The sequence below is a fragment of the Acomys russatus genome, chromosome 32, assembly GCF_903995435.1.
Source record: "Acomys russatus chromosome 32, mAcoRus1.1, whole genome shotgun sequence".
Taxonomy (NCBI): Eukaryota; Metazoa; Chordata; class Mammalia; order Rodentia; family Muridae; genus Acomys; species Acomys russatus.
The window spans coordinates 31,533,503-31,553,329 of record NC_067168.1 but is presented as its reverse complement, the minus strand read 5'-3'; the positions used below and the strand labels follow the sequence as shown (position 1 = coordinate 31,553,329).

The 19,827-nt window shown below is 43.7% G+C and overlaps 1 protein-coding gene across 1 annotated transcript in view; it reads right to left on the bottom strand.

Annotated features, from left to right (window-relative positions):
* The window catches only part of Cpne4 (copine 4), a 433,114-nt gene that overhangs the window by 30,416 nt on the left and 382,871 nt on the right, over positions 1–19,827 (bottom strand). The window contains exons 8-10 of the mRNA XM_051140534.1: positions 17,411–17,509; positions 12,392–12,478; positions 11,739–11,798 (exon numbers count right to left, since the gene is read on the bottom strand). Coding sequence (XP_050996491.1) covers positions 11,739–11,798; positions 12,392–12,478; positions 17,411–17,509 — 246 coding nt within the window. The remainder of the gene's footprint in view (positions 1–11,738; positions 11,799–12,391; positions 12,479–17,410; positions 17,510–19,827) is intronic.

Sequence of the window (19,827 nt, the reverse complement as noted above, 5' to 3'; positions counted from 1 at the left end):
CCCTGTTTTGAAAAGCCAAACCAAACCAAACCAAACAAAAAAAAACCAAACCAGAAAGCCCAGTCACTCTTGATCCATGTCACCAGGCATCAAGGGTAAGGACAGAGTATCTGTCTCCAATTTCATGAGCAGCTAAGAAAGGGCTCCTTGGTTCCATGGGCAGGACAGCCCCATCTGTGAAGGATAGTTAAGAACCTTATGGCCACACTCTGTGTAGCGAATACTGACTACTGGAGGAAGCTGCTGGCAAGTTTCCTTGAATAGTCAGTTGCAGAGATGTTCTGGAGTGGTTTTAACAATGCTGTAATGGATTCCTCCCACTCACGTGAGAACTCCTGCCTGCAACAAAGAACACACCTGGCTAGCTTGTCGTCACGAGTGAGAAGGCAAGCCTCTGTCTGGCCATCACACGGTCTTTCTCCTTCAGCCTCCTGAGATTACTCTGATTCCCAACTCGATTTCTTTAAATTTATATTTTAAGTTATCATAAAAGGCAATGGGGCTGTTTAATTAATTGTACATGAATGTTACCATATTTATTCTTAATTATTCTTCTTCCACACTGTCCTTTCCTGTGCTCTGTGCCCCTTCTGGCCGGTTCCCATCTCTCCCCCAGACAAATGATCATTTGTTCCTTTACCCTCTTTCCCCCCTATCTCTTAAGTTCTAGTTTCAACACACACACACACACACACACACACACACACACACACACACACACTTTTAAATCTCAGTTCCATATATAAAAGAAAACATAATATTTGTCTTTTTGAGTTTGGTTATTTCATTTCATGTAATGATTTCCAACTTGCATCCTGCTAGTGTTTTGTTTCCACTTTATGGTTGAATAAAATTTTACGATAGATCCCACTTTTTTAGTCCATTGACTTGTTGGGAAGCATCTGACTCTATTGCCCCGGTACAACTATTATCACGGGGATGTGTGTGGGGTGCGACACCTCGGTGGGATGTTGACTTGGAGTCCTTTAGGTATATTCCCAAGAGCAGTATAGCTTGGTCTACTGTGGTTCTGTTGTCAGCTTTATGATGGGCCTTCATACTGATTTCCATAGTGACTACACAATTTTACATTCCCTGCCAATAGTGAACAAGGCCCCTCTCTTTTCACACCTTCTGCATTTGTTGTTTTCTTGATGGATATTCTGACTGGGATGAGATGAAAGCTCAAAGCAGTTTGAACCTGCATTTTCTTGATGGCTAAAGATACTGGATAGGTTTTCAAATGTTTATTGGCTACTTGTATTCATTTGTGTGTGTGTGTGTGTGTGTGTGTGTGTGTGTGTGTGTGTGTTTTATATGGTACTTGTGTGGGTTCATATGTGTGTGCATGTATGTTATGTCCAGTCCAAGGTCAATGCTGGATACTTTTCTTGATCATTCCGCACCTAATATATTGAGGCAGTGTCTTTTGTTAAACCCAGAGCTCGCTGTTTGGCTAACCTGGCTAGCTAGCTTGCCCTGGGAATTCCCTATCTGTGTCCTACGCACTAGGATCTCAGCGATACCCATTTGGCTTTTGCATGGATTCTGGGATCTGAACTCTGGTCCTCACAGGTGTGAGGGCCTACTGGGCCATTTCTCTAGCTTTAGCATTTCTTCTCCTGAGAACTCTCAAGTCAGGCATTGGCCCATTTACTTATCCCACGATGTGGCCTTTGGCATTTTATTTTTGCAGTCCTTCATGTCTCCTAAATACTAACCCTTGTCTGATGTATAGCCGGGAAAGGCTGTCTTCCCATTCTGTAGGTTGCTGTTTTCTCTACTGTGCAGAAGCCTTTTAATTTCATGTAACTAGACTCGTCAATTCTTGGGCTTATTTCCCATGCCACTGAAGTCCTCTTCAGCTAGTTCTTGGCCATGGCTACACCCAGCAATATTTTCTCTATGTTTTCCTTTAGCAGTTTCAAAGCTTTGGGTCTCACATTAAGGTCTTTGATCCACTTGGAAATCGTGTGTGTGTGTGTGTGTGTGTGTGTGTGTGTGTGTGTAGGATGTTTCATTCATCTGCATGTGGAAATCGCAGTACCATTGTCAAAGAGTCTGTCTGCTTTTCACTGGGTGGTTTTTGACAGCTCTGTCAAACACTGGGTGACTGGGACAGTGTTGGCTTTTTCTCTGGGTCCTCTGTCCTCTTCCATTGGCCTACTTGTTTGTTTTTGTTCAGTAGACCACGTTGTTATTGCTGCTGTTGGTTTCCTCCTCTAGCTCTGTAATGTAATTTGCAGCCAGTGATCATGGTACTTGCAGCATTATTCTTTCTGTTAAGGGTGGCCACCATTTGGCATGCTTTGTGCTTCCATATGAAGCTTCACTTCTGTGAAGAAAAGGCCATTGGGATTTTTACTGCATTGGAGCTGTAGACCTCTTTCATTGTCATCTTCCCATTAACAACATTAATTCTGAAAATCCATTAGCATGGGGGGGGGGTCTTTCCAAATGCTATTTTCTTCTTCGATTTTTCTTTTCTGAAAGCTCTTTAACCTTTCTTAGTTTTTTCTTAGTAATTCTATTTATTTTTAACCTACTGTGAATGATATCCACCTCCCACCTCATGATTCTTTTTTTTTTTTTTTTCACCTCATGATTCTATATGGTCAAGTATAGACAAGTTACTGGTTTTTGTGTTAGAATTTTTGTATCTTGCTATCTTGCTGGAAGTGTTCATCATGTCTAATAGTTTCCTGCTGCCATACTTAAGATCTCTAAGCTAAGGACAGGATCATGTCATCTACAAACCAGAAAATTTGACTTCTTCTCTTCCTACTTGTATCCCTTGTCTTACCACTCTAGCTAAGGTTTTGAGCACTGTATTAAAAAAGTGGGTGGGCCCCCTTGTCTCATTCCACATGCTAGAAGAAATGGTCTCAGTTTTTCTCCATTTATAGGTTTGTTTTGAAATAGTTCTCATGTCATATTTTCTATTTCTAGTTTCTTAAGTACATTTATCATGAAGGAATGCTGGGTTTGTCAAGTTTTGTTTTGTTTTGTTGCCTTACTTGAGTGATTTATAACCTCAAGTCTATTCATTCATTTGCTGATCAGACTTACTGATTTGTGCTTATAGAATCAACATTGCCTCCCCAGGATGAAACCAACTCCTTGCTATGCTCCTGAGCGCAGTTTGCAAACATTTTTACTGAGAACTTTTACAGCAATATTCATCAGGGTAGTTATCTGTAGTTGATTTGTTGTGAGCATGTCCAGTTTGGCATCAGGGTGATATTGACTTTTAAAAATGTGTTTGGTAGTGACCTTTGCCTTCCTATTTCATAGAGCTATTTGAGAAATATTGGTATTGGCTCCTCTTTAAAGATTTGGTAGAATATGGCAGTGGCTCTGCCAGGTCATTTTTTTGAGAGATTTTTTTTTCTATTACTGCTTCCATCTGGTTGATGAACCCCCAAGAACTGGAGTTACAGGTGGTTGTTAGCTACCATGTAGGTGCTGGGAATTGAACCTGAGTCACCTAAGATGGTGACTTAACATCTTAACCACTGATCCATCTCTCTAGCCCCAAAAGAGACAAACAACTTTTTTTTTGATGGAGCCTATGCATTCCTCTTTATCAAATACTCCTTAACAAATGATAGAAATGAATACTTAAAGCCACAAGTGTTAAAATGGGAGGAAACACCTCAAATTTCCAACAGCACCACCATCAAAATAATAGTTAACCCGGCAAACACATCTCAAAAACTATTCAGCTTAGGGTAGGGGAAGTTACAAAGTGAAGTCATAGGGAAGAGTGGAACATTCATGTTGCATCATATTTTCCTTCTGTCCACACTGTACTAGAAGGCACTCACATGTTCCCAACAGCAAGAAAGTTCTATTTTTCCTCATATGATCTTGGGGATTATGAGATGGGAATTGTTGTGTGTGTTATATTTAGAAAATCCTATTATAACCAATGACTGAGAGGCTACCTGGACTTTAAAAGAAGTTGGGGGGCATACTGGAAGGAAAAAACTATAATTAGAGACTATGTTGTTGGAAGAAATATATGGCTTTCTTTGAGGTTGTGGTTCTCTAATGAATCAAACCAAAGAGAATAAGCTAATTGTAATTTGCTTGCAGCCTCTTTTGCTTTCTTTCATGAAGGTCTTCCCCCTTCCCCTTGTTCCTTACCTCTCTACAGGACATAGTTAAAATTTAATTTAGGAAAGATTCAACTTTATGTTTAGAATACCTCTTCATTTTTTTTTTCACAAGGGCTATCTACTGATCAGATGAAAGTACAAAGTGTGTGAAAAGGAAGATCACAGAAAGGAAATTTACAACCCCCCAGGCACCCTGACTTTGAATAATCATGAACAGAGAGGAATAACTTCTGTTACAGCTCTGTGCAGCTGCTCTATGGCCATTATTATCCTTGCATGAAGCTGTAAGGTAGAAATTATTGTTCTTTTTCTTATTAATAATCAAGGAGCCCGAAAGTGTTGAAGGTCACATAAGTACTATAGGGTGGAGCTGGGTTTAAAGCTATGGCTCTACGCCTCCAAAGATAACGCTTCCTTATACTATTATACCCTAACCAAGCATGTAAGTCTGTGTTTAAACTACATCAGCAGATGAACGGATAAGGAAAATGTGGTGTATGCATACATGTATTCAATGGAGTCCTTTCTAGCCGTGAAGAAGAACGCAATTATGTTTTCTGCAGAAAATTGGGTGGAACTGGGTTAAAGTTCATCATGTCAAGCAAAAAAAAAAAAAAAAAAAAAAAAAAAAAAAAAAAAAGGCAGCCACATATTGCATATTTTCTCTTCTCTGTGGATCCTAATTTTATATAGATACATAGAACCACTCACACACATGGTATAGGAATTGAGGTGAGATTGTCTGTCTTCTTGAAGGAGGATGACTACTGCGGGAAGAAAGAGAGGGAGTCTGGCCAGTGATTTGATTCTGTCAAAATACATGCTCTGCATGAATGGAAATGTCTTTATGGCTACTATCACCAGCACAATAAGAATATGACAGTAAAAAATTTAAAATTCCTAAAATCTCCAACCTCTAATATAATAGTTTCCATTAGAAAAATGGAGGGGTCTGGCCAGGAGTAGAGAGACTGTGAGGTAGGGGGAAGGATATAGCTGTGACAATTCAGGGGAAGTGGTCTTCAGTCAGTCAGTTCTCTGTAACTAAACAGATGTGGAGATCAGGGCAAGGACAACCAAAATGTGTGTGGCAGACAGATAAGAGTGGGAAGAGGGTTTACTGAAGATGGGTGCAGGTGGCCCCAAAGGGACCATAACACCTCTGTCTTCTGAGATGGGCTTCACCCTGAAAGTGAGAGCCAATCTTCGCAAAGAAAGAGAAGGCTCCCTTCAGGGAAGCACTGGGATGCCAGGTGGTGGTACTTAAAACCTCCATGAATTCTGAGCAAGAGACAGGAAGCACCCTGGGATCCACTCATGAGGAGCTTGTTAGACAAACATGGTAAAAATATATGCAGACAGTTCTAGAAAAACACTTCTAAGAGGAACACGCAAGAGGTGCTCAGAGACAGAGTGTGGTGGCACATGCTGTTAAGGCGGCTCTTGTGAAGGCAAACTGATGCATGAGGGTTGCAAGGCCAGGCGAGTCTGGACTGCAGGGTGGCAGATGGCATTTGTCATGCCATGGTAGACCCCTGGGTTAATTACACTCAGCTCGGATATTCTCTAGTCTCAGCCCTTTTCTCTCAAACAGACAAATTTTGGAGATGATAGGACCACAGCCCTGGGAAGGCCAAGTGTGATGTCACCCCTTTCCCTCCCTCTGAGAAAAGTGTTTAAAAACTATGGATAACCCAAATCTTGGTGTGATGACATACACCTATGATTTCTGCGCTTAGATGACCGAAGCAGAAAGACTGAGTTCTAAGGCAGCCTGGGTTATATGAGATGAGACCTTGTCAAATCAAAACCAAAAAACACACCAACCAACCTACTACCCAACCAACCCAACCACCTAACCACCCCTTTAGGAAATTCCAGAGACTATTTAAGTGTGTTGCTATTACTTTGATTGTATTTTAATTGAAAAACTAAGTCACTGGGAAAGGTTAACTTTTTAAAAAATTATGCTGAGATTGAACAAGGTCTCATGCCTACCAAGCTACCTCCCTTCTGTTCATGGTACCCTCATCACAGAACTCCGCACAACTGGAGGCATCCTATCTGTGCCTCCTGATACACACGTTCACAATGTATCTTAGGTCTTCACTACTCAACTGAAAATTCTGAAATGTCAAGAGCATTAGGTGACAGCAAACACATCTTGGTGGCTTGGTACAGAGTTAGGAGCAGCAGCTAAAGAAACAGAAGCCTCCCCCCTGTTCTCCCCAGGCAGGCTGGATGCTCCAGGCATGCAGCTGCAGATGGCTGGTGTCTGAGCCTGGGTGTGCATCATCTAGATGGGTGCCATAATGTGCAGATAAGGGGTATGGACCATATCTAAAAGAGCAGACACAGAATGTTTATTAATAATATATTTAAAACTGCTTTTTAACACAACCTGGAGCTGGAACTGGGGTGCAGCACAATATATGTTAATATTGTAAACCCCAGAGAACCCTGCTAGGCCACTTCTATGAATCTTTCATCCTCAGGCTTGGGAGAGCATTATTATTATTATTATTATTATTATTATTATTATTACTATTATCATCATCATCATTATTAATCTTTAATAAGTTAGGGTGGAACAGAGATGGGGTGACAAGGAGATTAGTACTGAAAGCATCAGGGTGGCAACTTGATAGGATTTGGCCATGTATTTAATGTGGAGTTGGGTGTCCATTAGGAAAAGAAAGAGGCAGACTTCTTTGGGGCAACAGGAAGATAATATACCCGGTGGACAAAAGAGCAATATAAAGGCCACAGTTAGAAGGCGAGAACTGGGCTACTGGTTTTTCAGCCAGCCTTTGGGGTTTGTTCATTTCCTACAGAATTAGTACCTGTATCTATCTGTGCCCATCAGAGAGGCTGCCCCAGCTCAGGAGGTCCTGTGACGGGCTTTAAAATACCAACTGGTGAAAAAGGAAACAAAGCAATGACCTTCATCACCACCTAGTATTTCCTGTAGTTGCTATAAAGATTTTTTTTCCCCTCACATGTCTACACAGCAACGGACAGTCTTAAGCACACAGCAGCTATTTTTTTTTTCCTCTGCTAAGCAACAGTTTCTAAAGTGCCCCTCCGGAAGCTGGAGATAAAATACCCCACCTTCAGGAGGTGGCCTTCCACCAGCAGTTCTGTGCTCTTTAAAGTCAGCTGTGGTGGGAAGAGAATGCGATGAAAGGTTAGATTTATTTTAGAAAGCAGGAAGGGCGGGAGGGGGGAGCAGCGAAAGATGGGATTAAGTTGAAAAAAAAAAAAAAAAAGACTGAAAATGCCAGTCTGTGGAGGTAGCTGGAGACACATGGGTTCCTAAGTGCCAGCAAGCTAGCAGAACCTCTGAGTTTTCATTTTCTGATTGGGCAGCACTTAGGAAAACCTGCTCTTCTGGCCTCTGCTCTACTCTTCTCAGTGGTCAGCCGAGACCAGGCTCCTGGGAAGCAGCTCACATTTTGAAGCAGATGTGTAGTGCAGCTGTGCAACCAAAAAAAAAAAAAGAAAAGGGGGGGGGGCGCACAGATAGAACTCCAAGCTCTCCCAGGAGGCTGCCCATGGAGCTGCTTCTGGGCCAGGGTTAGACATGAAGGACGAATGTATCTTTGGACACTTAGTTTTTTTATGCTAAACAACCCTAACTGGTCATTAGGAGGAATCTGTTGGACACAATGCACTGGGAAGCAGACCCTAGTTAGTTACCGAATCTCTTATTACCAGGAACGCACGTGTATGCTGTCACATTGTGAGGCAGCCACACAGTTTGGACTTAGGCAATAAAAGCCTTATAAGAGAAGATGTGGACTTTGGTCATTTGTTAAGTGATAAGCTAAACTCTTCTTCTCTGTTTCCATGAAATTCCATGAGGTGGCCATTAAATTTAAAAAACAAACAAACAAACAAACAAACCGTTGCTACTTCCCTGAAACCACTTGGTCCATTTCCTGCAAATGCCAATACATTTCCCTCCTCAGCCCATTGTACCCTGGCTATGTGTAGGAGTTCAGCGGGGAGAGCTCACTCTTGTATCTCAGAGTTCATGAGTGTTTAACCTGGGGCCTAAAGTAAACATAGAAACTTAAGCCAGGGTAGGCAAAGATTTCCTGGGGAGGATCTTAAGTAGATATTCCAGGTTTTAGATTTGATGTCAGGATGAGAGGATCCACATTTACCTTTATATATAACATACTACATTAGTAAGCAGGCTCTAACATCAGAGGGAAGTGGGAAACGTCATCTTCAATTTTTTACAGCTACAAATCACACAAATGGCCATGGAAAAATATTAACAAAAATTACTGCTCAGGCTTCTATAGCTTGGTAAGTAATTATAATTTTATTTTCTAGCTGTTTCATCCAATGTTTTCTCCTTTCATTTTTCTGTGCTGCTATAGAAGACTACTATAGATTGGCTCATTTACAAAGAACAGAGATGGAACTGGTTCATCACTGTAGAGGCTGGAGTACTCAAGAAGGCACGGCTGGAACCTGTCTAGGGCTGTTTCACTATGACCTTTCATCATGGAAGACAGAAAAGCATGAATGGGAGGGAACACAGATGCACTCTCTTTTATAATTCATATTATAATTCACCAAGAGGCCAAACCACTTATGACCTATAAGCCTCCAGAGAGATCCTGGACCCCGCTTCCCAATTCTGTTGCCCTGGGGATTCAACACATGATCCTGAGGAGACACTCAAGATATAATATATGTGTATACATATGTGTACACACTATGTATGCCTCACATAGAGGCATGCTGTAGTGAAATCTATTACATAGTTGGACTCAGAGTCATTCTGGTTTTCTTTTCACTCAGTGCTATCACAGACATGGCTCCACGTGATTACCTAGCCCTCTTAATTGTAATTTAAAACGGAATGGCTTCATCGTAGTCTGTTTAGATGACAAACTGTAATTTGCACAGTTGTTAGTTTACTGTCGGGCATTTAAATTGTAGAAGCTCCTATCTGTCTAAAGTCTGTGCTACAATGAACATCTTTATGCATATATAAAAGGCACAGCTTTCGAAGGAAGCTTTTAATTCCTCTACCATCTCCTCTCCAGACACCTTACAGCATCTTTTCTCTTCTGCGCTATAATTATATTTTGTCTATGAAGTTCTAGTATCTGGCTTTATTTTTAGCCGTGGTGCCATGTGTCAAACCGCATGCTTCCCTTGTCTTCTGTTTCACCTTCATTCACCTCCTCCAAGACTTTTCTTTCCACACTGCACCTTCTCTTGCCATCACACGAGGTTACCTTCCTGTCACACGAGGTTACACCTTCCTGTCGCCCTCTACTGGTTCTGTTGCAATGGCTTTCACTGTTGGGCCCGTTGCATCTGCTGTGACATCATGCTTCATCTTCTGTACCCCTTCCGTACATCACTTGATTTTGATAAATAGTGTTTGCTAGACACTTCCGGCTTTATTCCTGTAAAGCACATGACTATTGTTTCCTGCACTGTTCTTGAACCATTTGGACATTCCATTATGTGCACACTAAATAGACCTTGCTATTCACATTAACACAAGAATGCTTCTGGCGCCTATTATTTTAATTTATGCACATAAATGCTTAGTTCATGGAGATGTTTTTCAAACCAAATCTCTAGGGCCATATTTATTTATGTAGCTTGTTCTTTCACCTAAAGCTGATTATTTTTCTAGAAGATTTAGGGCTAAGTAAAACTATTTCAAGAAGCCCAGTGTTGGGAGAGGTCTCCTCAGCTTTAATCCTCTTAGTTTGAACCAGAAACCCCATGGAAGAAACAAAAGTTTTTCTCAGTCCCTGAATGTCACATGAGATACTCAGAGTCTCTCCAGGAAACAGCTCACTCGGAAGAGGTGACTGGGAAGAGTTTTTAGAAAGGGACAGTCCACAAATGTATGGAAAGGTTATATAAAGCCAATACTGTTTCTAGAAGTCAGCAAGAGGAGTACACGAAGGACAGGGCATGTGCTAGGAATGATGACCTTCTATAGAGGAACAAAGTCACCATGGTTCCAGCCTGGAAAGGAGAAATCTAGAAGAGCAAGTCTTCTGCATTGTTTTTCCTGTTTGCTCTCTGGCTGGTGCCCATCAATGGACAAACCCAAGTAGCAGCTAAAAGCAGGAGAGCCTGGCTGGCATAGGTGCTTGAGGCTCAGAGGAGAGTTGGGGAAGGAAGAGTGGGTCTCTGGCATAAAGTGGAAAACATTTAGAACTTTGTGTCACCTCTGACCTCCAAATATCACTCTTTAGGACCCGAGTTTCTCATGCCTACAGCAAACCGTCTTGCTCAGCAGTCATCGGCCAAATTCATGAACCAGAGAGAATCCTTGCCTCTGGGTGATGAGCAAGTGTAATTACTTCTCTCTCTCTCTCTCTGTAGTCTTCTCCCTCCCATCTCCACGCCAGGAACTCTCAATGGCCTGGCCCCTTCTCAGCATCATCTTCTTCTCATTTATTATTCCTGACTGCTCCCTCCATTCATGTCCCTGACAGGTCTATCAGTTGGCACTGGAGGAGGGGAGAAGTTAGGACTTGAGGTGCTGTTGGTGACAAAGATCGAGGTAGCCTCTACCCAGCTGGGGAAGGCTAGTCAAATAAGGAAAAAACAGAACAGGAAAGGCAACATTTCGAAGTCAAGCAGCCACAGGCCTATTCAAGAGTGTACATCCTGGTAAGCCAACCAGTGCAAGGCCACACATTCAGAATGACTGGGTAGCGCAAACTGTCTTTGATTGGGAAGTGTGACACACAAAGTTGGATGGGAAGGGAAATGGGTTGAATCTGGGAGGAACTGAGGAAGGAGGGTAAATATGATCAAAACACATTGTATGAAATTATTCAAGAACTAACAAAACCAGTCAGGCTGTGGTCTGGGAACCCTGTGGGGTGGCTGATGTTCTGCAGCATAGCCCCAAGGGCAAAGCAAGCCTGTGAAGGTTAAATAAGAAGTTGTTCAAGAGCCTAGGATCTATAGAATCCAAAACAAACTGAAATCAATAGAGCTTTCCCTTGAAAGCCTATAAATAGTTTCCTGACGTCACTCCTTTGCCTAACATTTTGGAAAACTAGTTCAGTGGCTGCCTCTCTCCTTGACAAACTTCACTACTGCCTTAGACCAAAAGTAAGTGTTCCACATAGGTAATGTTGGGGGTGTGCAGCCACAGGACATGTTTTTTATTGCCTTCTTTATATACCAGTGTGCCTAGAGGGGGTGGCCAGGTGGGTCCATCACTGTAGCAGCTTAGACTTTAAAGTGGTGACTGGCTCCTGTATGTACTCAAAAGTAAGTGGGCAACTGTGAGTTTAGGCAGAACATAGGTTGACTTTTCTGACATCGGAACAGACACAAGTTGTAGACCAAGATGGAGAACTCTCAGCTCCTTCTCCAGCACCATGTCCATCTGCACGCCGCCATGCTTCCCGTCATGATGATAATGGATGAAGTCTGACTGTAAGCCAGCCCTGGTGAAATGTTTCCCTTTATAAGAGTTGCCATGAATATGATGTCTCTTCATAGCAATAGAATGCTGACCAAGACAACTTGTTCCTGTATGTCCACAAGCCTCCAACACCATTCCCTCGCCTCATTCCTCGGATAAAGATAAACACAGAAACGACTTACTGTAAACTGGATTTGACAGCCACCCATGATGTAGTCCAAGAAGGAATGCATCTTGTGGATCTGCACGGGAGAGGGCCTGGATTAATAACTATACGCTCTTCTTTCCCTGCACACCCAAAGCCCACACTTCAGATAGGCTGCTAAGCCAAGGAAAAGAGCAGAAAGAGACCTGCAAGGAGTCCTCAATGTCAGTACAAATGGGCCCAAGACATCTGCAGACTCCTCCCTCCCACTCCATGTTATGTGGCTCTAACCCAAACCACAGTCTCAAGCATTATTACTATTTTAGAATAAGGAATACTCCTATGTTCGGTCACTTGTCCCACACCGCCTTGAGAATCTTCTTCTAGAACTCTCCTGTGCACAGAAGAGCATGAGTTATGACCCGTACTTTCTTGTCCATTCGTGTAAGACTGTCTCTGGGAAGGAGAAGGTGGTACTGGGCTGTCACAGCTTTTAGGTTGCTCATGACTGTATTTCATTTCCTTTTGCTCAGTGCTGCATTGATTTTATGAATTTGTCTTTGAGAGGGTCATTCCATTGTGAAAGTCTCCCCCCTTTGAATACGTGACTTGAACTCTCCCCTGAAAGACGACTCTAGCATTGTGGTCCTGGCCAAGAGGTGGGCGGGGGGGGGGGGCTGTCTCACAAACCTTACACTGATTCAGGATCACCATGCCTGAGTTCTTGTAGTTCTTCTTCTTGGCCTTGTACTTGGGGTTGATGCATTCCCACTGTACCTGCACCAAGACGGGTCAAAAAGAAGTCAAGTCATTCAATGAGGTCAAGCTCCTGGATGCTTCTGAGAAGACAGACACACATAGAACTGGATGGCTGGAAAATGCTCTCTAGGTGGTAACTTTGGCAACCAGGAGAACATTAAGGGAAAGTGGTCATTGTCAACAGAGACAATGGACTACTGCCTGGGGCATAGTCTCATGCTTTCCTTTCCCACCTGTGTCCTTTCACAGGCTGCTTATCTTCTATCAGCCTTGAATTTCTCTTCTCTAAGACTTATGATTCCTCAGTTCTCAACCCTTCCCTTGGTTCTGTCTCCAGAGGACATCTTAGAAGGATGGGAGCAATGCCTCAGGGAGGGCTAAGAGCTGAGGGGTTAGCTGTTAGCTATCCAGAGTGATTCTCAGCTTTTCCAGACTACAGAAGAGTTCATGAGGCAGAATCAGCTGTGAGTCAAAAACCCAGAAGTCACTGGACATTTCTCTTCATGATCATGAAGGACTGGGACCCTGAGGCTTCCACTCAGGAGACAAAAGTTTATTCCTGACAATCAAAAGTGCCCCAAGAAGCAGCTTTGGAGGCAGATGTGAGCAGGACAGACTGACATTTCAATGGCCTCCAATGACCTCAGTGCCCCTGAGTTAGTCATGCTACTTGTTTTGGCCAATGGGACATTAAAAATGTCACGAGAACAGAAAGCTGGAAAACTACCAGTATTCTGAAGCTGCCTTTTCTTGCTTCTAAGTTTTATTTTACTACCTTGTAAAAAAAAAATCACTCATCAGAGGTTAAAACTATCACCACTGGGCCGGGCATGGTGGAACACGCCTGTAATCCCAGCACTCAGGAGGCAGAGGCTGGTGGATCGCTGTGAGTTCGAGGCCAGCCTGATCTACAAAGTGAGTCCAGGACAGCCAAGGCTACACAGAGAAACCCTGTCTCAAAAAAACTTACTACCACTACCATCATTACCACCATTATCACCACCATTATTACTACTGCTGCCACTGCCACCACCACCACCACCTCCACCATCGCCACCACCTCCACCATCACCACCACCTCCACCATCACCACCACCATATCTACCACCACCTCCACCACCACCTCCATCACCACCACCACCTCCATCACCACCACCACCACCATCTCCACCATCATCACCACCATCACCACCACCATATCCACCACCTCCATCACCACCACCATCTCCACCACCACCACCACCACCTCCACCACCACCTCCATCACCACCATCACCACCACCACCTCCATCACCACCACCACCACCGCCACCACCTCCACCATCACCACCACAATCACCTCCACCACCACCACTACCATCACCTCCACCACCACCTCCACCATCACTACCACCATCTCCTTCACCATCACCACTACCATCACCTCCATCATCACCTCCACCATCACCACCACCATCACCTCCACCTCCACTACCACCATCACCTCCACCATCGCCACCACCTCCACCACCTCCACCATCACCACCACCTCCACCATCACCACCACCATATCTACCACCACCTCCAACCACCCCATCATCACCACCACCACCCCAATCACCAATCACCACCAGCAACACCAATATCCACAATCCATCACCACCACCATCTCCACCACCACCACCACCTCCACCACCACCTCCATCACCACCATCACCACCACCACCTCCATCACCACCACCACCACCGCCACCACCGCCACCACCTCCACCATCACCACCACAATCACCTCCACCACCACCACTACCATCACCTCCACCACCACCTCCACCATCACTACCACCATCTCCTTCACCATCACCACTACCATCACCTCCATCATCACCTCCACCATCACCACCACCATCACCTCCACCTCCACTACCACCATCACCTCCACCATCACCACCACCATCACCTCCTCCATCACCACCACCATCACCTCCTCCACCACCACCACCATCACCTCCACCATCTCCACCACCATCACCTCCTCCACCACCAAAACATACATTGAGATAAGCATTAGCTATCTTTGCTGCTTAGGCACTAAAATGTGAGCGTTTCATGGCCCCATAAGGGGCAGAGAGGAGCTATCCTGGGTGAACCCAGATAAACTTGCCAACCAAGGAAATGTCAAGTAATGATGGTTATTTGGGGGGCAGGACCAACAGATAGCAGTAAGTGTTTGCCACCCAGGAGGCCCTAGCAGCGGCCCTGAACCACTTCCCCGGCCACCCTAAGACTCACACATCAGCATCACTCCACATCCTGGTCTCCCAACCACCACGACTCCCTCCAGGGGGACCTTCCTATTTGGTATTGTAAAAAAAATTCCCGTGATCTTCTCAAACTAAAGCAAATTATGGGGTGCTCATAAATTAATGATTAGTTAAGAGATTAGCCTATTCTTCTAGTGTCATGACCCAGCCAGAGAAAGGGAGCTTGAATGATGAGGCTCCCCATTTTCCCTGTGATGCAGTACCCTGGGATCCTCAGGTGTAGAAGGAATATCTTGTGTATTGTATGGTTTGTATGGTTGCAACGCCTGTCAATTTAACATCCGGTAGGCACAAAGGACTCTGGGAGAGAGACAGGTACACGGGATTTAGCCGGCAAGGTGGGAGGAAGATGGATACATGGTACCTGAGCGCAGGTAGCCAGCCATGGGGTAGAATGTAAATTAACAAAAAATAAGCTGTTTTAAAGTTATGAGCTAGTCAGAGAAGAGCCTATCTATATGTCCCAGATAGTTGTATAATATTTAATGAGTCTCATGAGTCGTTATTCTGGGAGCTTGGGCCAGGAGGAATAAATAACCTATTACACTCAGGTTTAAAGTTCCCATCCCCTCATCTATCAGATTGAGTGGCCTCTTCTCTCTATTTAAATGATACTTACATAGTATCCAAAGCATTCTTTGTGTGCATATGTGTGCATATGTATGCATATGTGTGTGTGTGTGTGTGTGTGTGTGTGTGTGTGTGTGTGTGTGAACACGTATATGCAGGCCAGAGATCCACTTCGGGTGTTGGTCCTCGGGAAGCAATCTACCTTGTTTGTTGAGCTAAGATCATTCATTAGCCTGGAGCTCTGTAGCTAGGCTAGGCTGGCCATCAGGTAAGCCCCAGCCAGCCTCCTGCCTTCACCTCCATAGCACAGGAGCATGGCACCACGGCTGGCTTTCTAACATGGGCTCTGGGGACCAAACTCAGGGCTTCGTGCTTACACAGCAAGCACCTTATCAGCTGAGACATCAGCCCAGTCAGCTATCAGAATCTTTTAGCAAATTCGAACCAGTTTGATCCTCTTCAGCATCACCCAAAAAAAAACCTTCCTGCAATGGTGGGAATACACTGTGTCCTCATTGTCCGATATGACAGCCACCAGGGGCATGAAGCTACTGAACACTTGGAAAGTGGTTAGCTTCACTGATAGATAGGTCTAATTGTGTTTCTTAATATAATTTTAATTAATTAAAATATAGTCACATGTGGCTGATGGCCAGCCATATTTTTGTAGAGCACAGTTTGATTGTGTCCTCACAAAATTCGTAGGACTCTATTAGCATCAGTTGTTCCTGGCCTCTGCCCTGTCTTTGACCACTTTGCATGCAGGGTCAGCCACCCTCGCTGCACCCTATATACCGGTCCCTTTCCAAGCCCTCAAGCACAACAGGCTCTTTCCTGCCCCAGGACCTCAGAATGCTCCCTCTGCCTGAAATGTTTTCCCTCTTACTCATTGCCAGGCTGGGCTCCTTCTCATCTTTAAAGGATCTGAAGTTAAATGTGACCTTTTCCGATAATACCTTGTAACTCACTTTGTAATTACAATGTTTCCATCCTGTATTTTAGGATGTTACACTACCCATTTGTATGTGAGTCTGTGTGTACATGCACATGTGCGGAAGTAAGATGACACCTTACAGGAATTGGTTCTCTCCTAAGTTTTTTTTTGGATCTCAGGCTTGACAGCAAGTATCTTTATCAGAGGAACCATCTTGCCACTCCATTTTTTCTTTTTTTAAATAACATTTGTCACAAGTTGTAATTGCCTCTTAATTTTTTGTTTGTTTGTTTACTTGATTCATGTTCAGAATCTACTTTGGCTCTGATCAGTCTTTTAGCTTCAGGAGAGCAGAGACAAATGTTGACAGGATTGGTCACAGCACACAGTAGATGTTATAAAATGATGGAAAAATTGTTCCCACCATATAAATGTGTCAGCACAAGGCTTGAGGTAGAACTACATTCTACTGGTATCTCACAGACACCGAAAAGTACAGTGGTATGCATGCCATGGTGTCAGTGGGAATTACAGATTTATCTCTGTTTCTCTGGAAGCATCCATCCTTGGTGGTTCCTTCAACTGTGATAGATGTTATAATCTTACTTTTAATGGACTCTTGGGAACCTAAAGATGAAATGTTTCCCATATTTATTGATTTGACTATTTCTCTTTATAGAGGAGAGCAAGATACAACTTTATGAGACGCTTTAGAATTGCAGCAGGTGGTACTGGCAAGCTGGCATTGACTTATTAGCTCGATAGGGCCTGGCTCTGTATATTTAATGGAACAGCAGTTTCTCTAGCTGTGTTCCTTATTATCCAGGGAGCGACTGCTTATAATTTACAGTTGACTTTAATTGTGGCCTTTGGGAAAGTAATACTGCTTTTCCAAGATTGCATAGCTAAAGGAAATTAGACATCTCCTCATTGAACCACTTCATTTTTCCCATGGAGAAACTTCTACTTCAGGGCAATGTCTTGGCAAGGTCATAGAATGGCTTTGGCTTGGGGTTGTTCTAGAATCAAGTCCCACCATCCTCCCTTTTCACCAGATTCAAACATATATAGAAGATTTGCCTTTAGCAATTCCATTTGTTTAGCTGACAGCGCATCCTAGAGAATGCCTGGGGCAGCACCACCTACCTGTTTTCCTTCCATGGCTCCTCTCATCTCCTTGAAGGTGGAGGTGAATTCTCCAATAAAGTCGTGCTTGCCATTGGAGTCCCAGTCCCACACTATGCACTGCAAGACAAAAGGATGGGTGTTTTCCCCCAAGGCTCTTAACACAGCAGCTACAGGCAGTGCAAACGCTCTGAGGAAGAGTGTGTGAAAGATGTTTGGCCTGTAACAAAGGCTTGATGTAATACCCCTTCAGTTTCTATAGATTTTTACTTGGCTATGTTAGCCACAATCTCCAAACAGTGGCAATCAGTCATTGTGATAGGGTATCTGTGTCTTCAGAAGTCAGTAAGTCCTAGAGGAGAGAGGTGTGACTCTCTAGAAGGGCCATCTTGTGAATGGCAGCCCAAGTCTTGAAGGTAGCTGTCCTGGCTCCAAGTCAAATGCCTTTTCTCCCCAATTCTGATAAACAAACAAACAAAAGACAAACAAACAAACCATCAAAGATGGTCTCTGGTTAAAAGCTAGAGAAAATGTCTGAGGTCAGGAATTTGTAGCTTCCAGAACAGGAGCATATTAGTGATTTTTGACTGAGCGATGTTGTTGTTTTTATTATTATTGTTGTTGTTGTTATTGTTATTATTATTATTACTACTTTCCTGATGATAAAAGTACAATGCAAATAAAAAGGATATAAAGTTAAATTTTTCCTGGTACTAGCAAGATAAGTGGATGCATGATAAAGACCAATAAACTACACAGGTAAACATCACACATCCATCACTCAGACGTGGCTGTTCTTTTTCTCACAAGGGAGTTCCATCTATGACTGTGAAGGCTAGATTCTGGTTGTCCCAGCAACACTTTCTACAGTGACTAGATTAAGTTAGCAACAAGCTCTATGATTGAGGGCATAACTAGGTGAAGGGGAAAGTCTTGACTTTTTTTTTTTCTAGAGTGAAGTTTAGACTATGGTCTTTAAAAACATCAATTTACATTTTAAGTCAATGGGACACCACAGAGCTGCTTATTTAAAAAAAAGATTTATTTATTTATTATTATGTATACAGTGTTCTGCCTGCATGTAACATCTGCAGGCCAGAAGAGGGCACCAGATCTCATTATAGATGGTTCTGAACCACCATGTGGTTGCTGAGAATTGAATTTAGGACCTTCGGAAGAGTAGCCAGGGCTCTTAACTTCTGAGCCATCTCGCCAGCCCCACCGCAGAGATTCTTAAACTTTAATTAGGTCAAGAGAACAAAAGAGCCTTTTACTCGGAGGTACCTTCTAGAACACCCGTATCCTATAGTTATCCTGATCTTCTCTCAGACTTCTGATTCCTACTATATAGTCTGCCCAAAAAGCCCAAATTGCAGACCTGCTCCTGCATCAGGCAGGAAAACCCACACATGTACAAAAATATGTCTGACACCCAGATACATCCTTTCTCACTTAACTTTTCTATTACAATAAATTGCACCTACATTCATGTAGTTACTACAAACTGAAAACGAGCACCATCCCCAACATTTGTCTTTACCATCACACATCGCACATGGTCCTCTCTGTGGTGTCTGCCTCACATTGCTCAGCTCCAGTCCTCCCTTCTCTTCTCTCCCCTCCCCTGCCTTTCCTTTCTTTCCCTTCTCCTACCCCCTCCATTCCCTTCCTCTCCTGTCCTGTACTCTCCTCACCTCTCCTCTCCTCTTCTCTCCTTCCCTCACTTCTTCTCTCTTTCCTCTCCTCTCCTTTCTTCTCTTTTCCAATTTCTAACTATAATAGCCACCCAGCTAGCCTCCTGGATACCACTGTATTTCCCCACCTTTATGATGCATTAATTATGCTATTACCTGCTTTTAATGAAAATAAGTATCAGCTAATAGGTCTTCCAAGATCTTTTGCGACCTGATTGCCTTCAGCATTCCCAAATTTATGCCTTATAATCCACACTTACAATATTTTAAAAACTTTTTTTTTTCAATAATAAAAAGTGGGGGTTGGTGGAAAGGTAAAATACTTGTTTTGCTAAGACTTTTATTTTTCTGTTTGAAAAAAAAAACTAATTTCTCAGCTTTTCTCGCCTTAAGCATGGAGGATTTGGTGGGTAATCCTTCTGCTTAGGAAACAGTAATAACACTTTCTGTGAGGAAAGAGTGCACCAGCACGGATCAGAACAGAAGAGCTGAGGACAAAGGGGACTACTCTGCTGAAGCAACAACGACACCCTTAGTTCATAGCTGGGGACGCAGGGGTGAGGGGGAGATGGACTGATGTGCTGGGGACGCAGGGGTGAGGGGGGGGACGGACTGATGTGCTGGGGATGCAGGGGTGGGAGGGAGACGGACTGATGTGCGGGGGACGCAGGGTGAGGGGGGAGACGGACTGATGTGCTGGGGATGCAGGGGTGAGGGGGAGATGGACTGATGTGCTGGGGATGC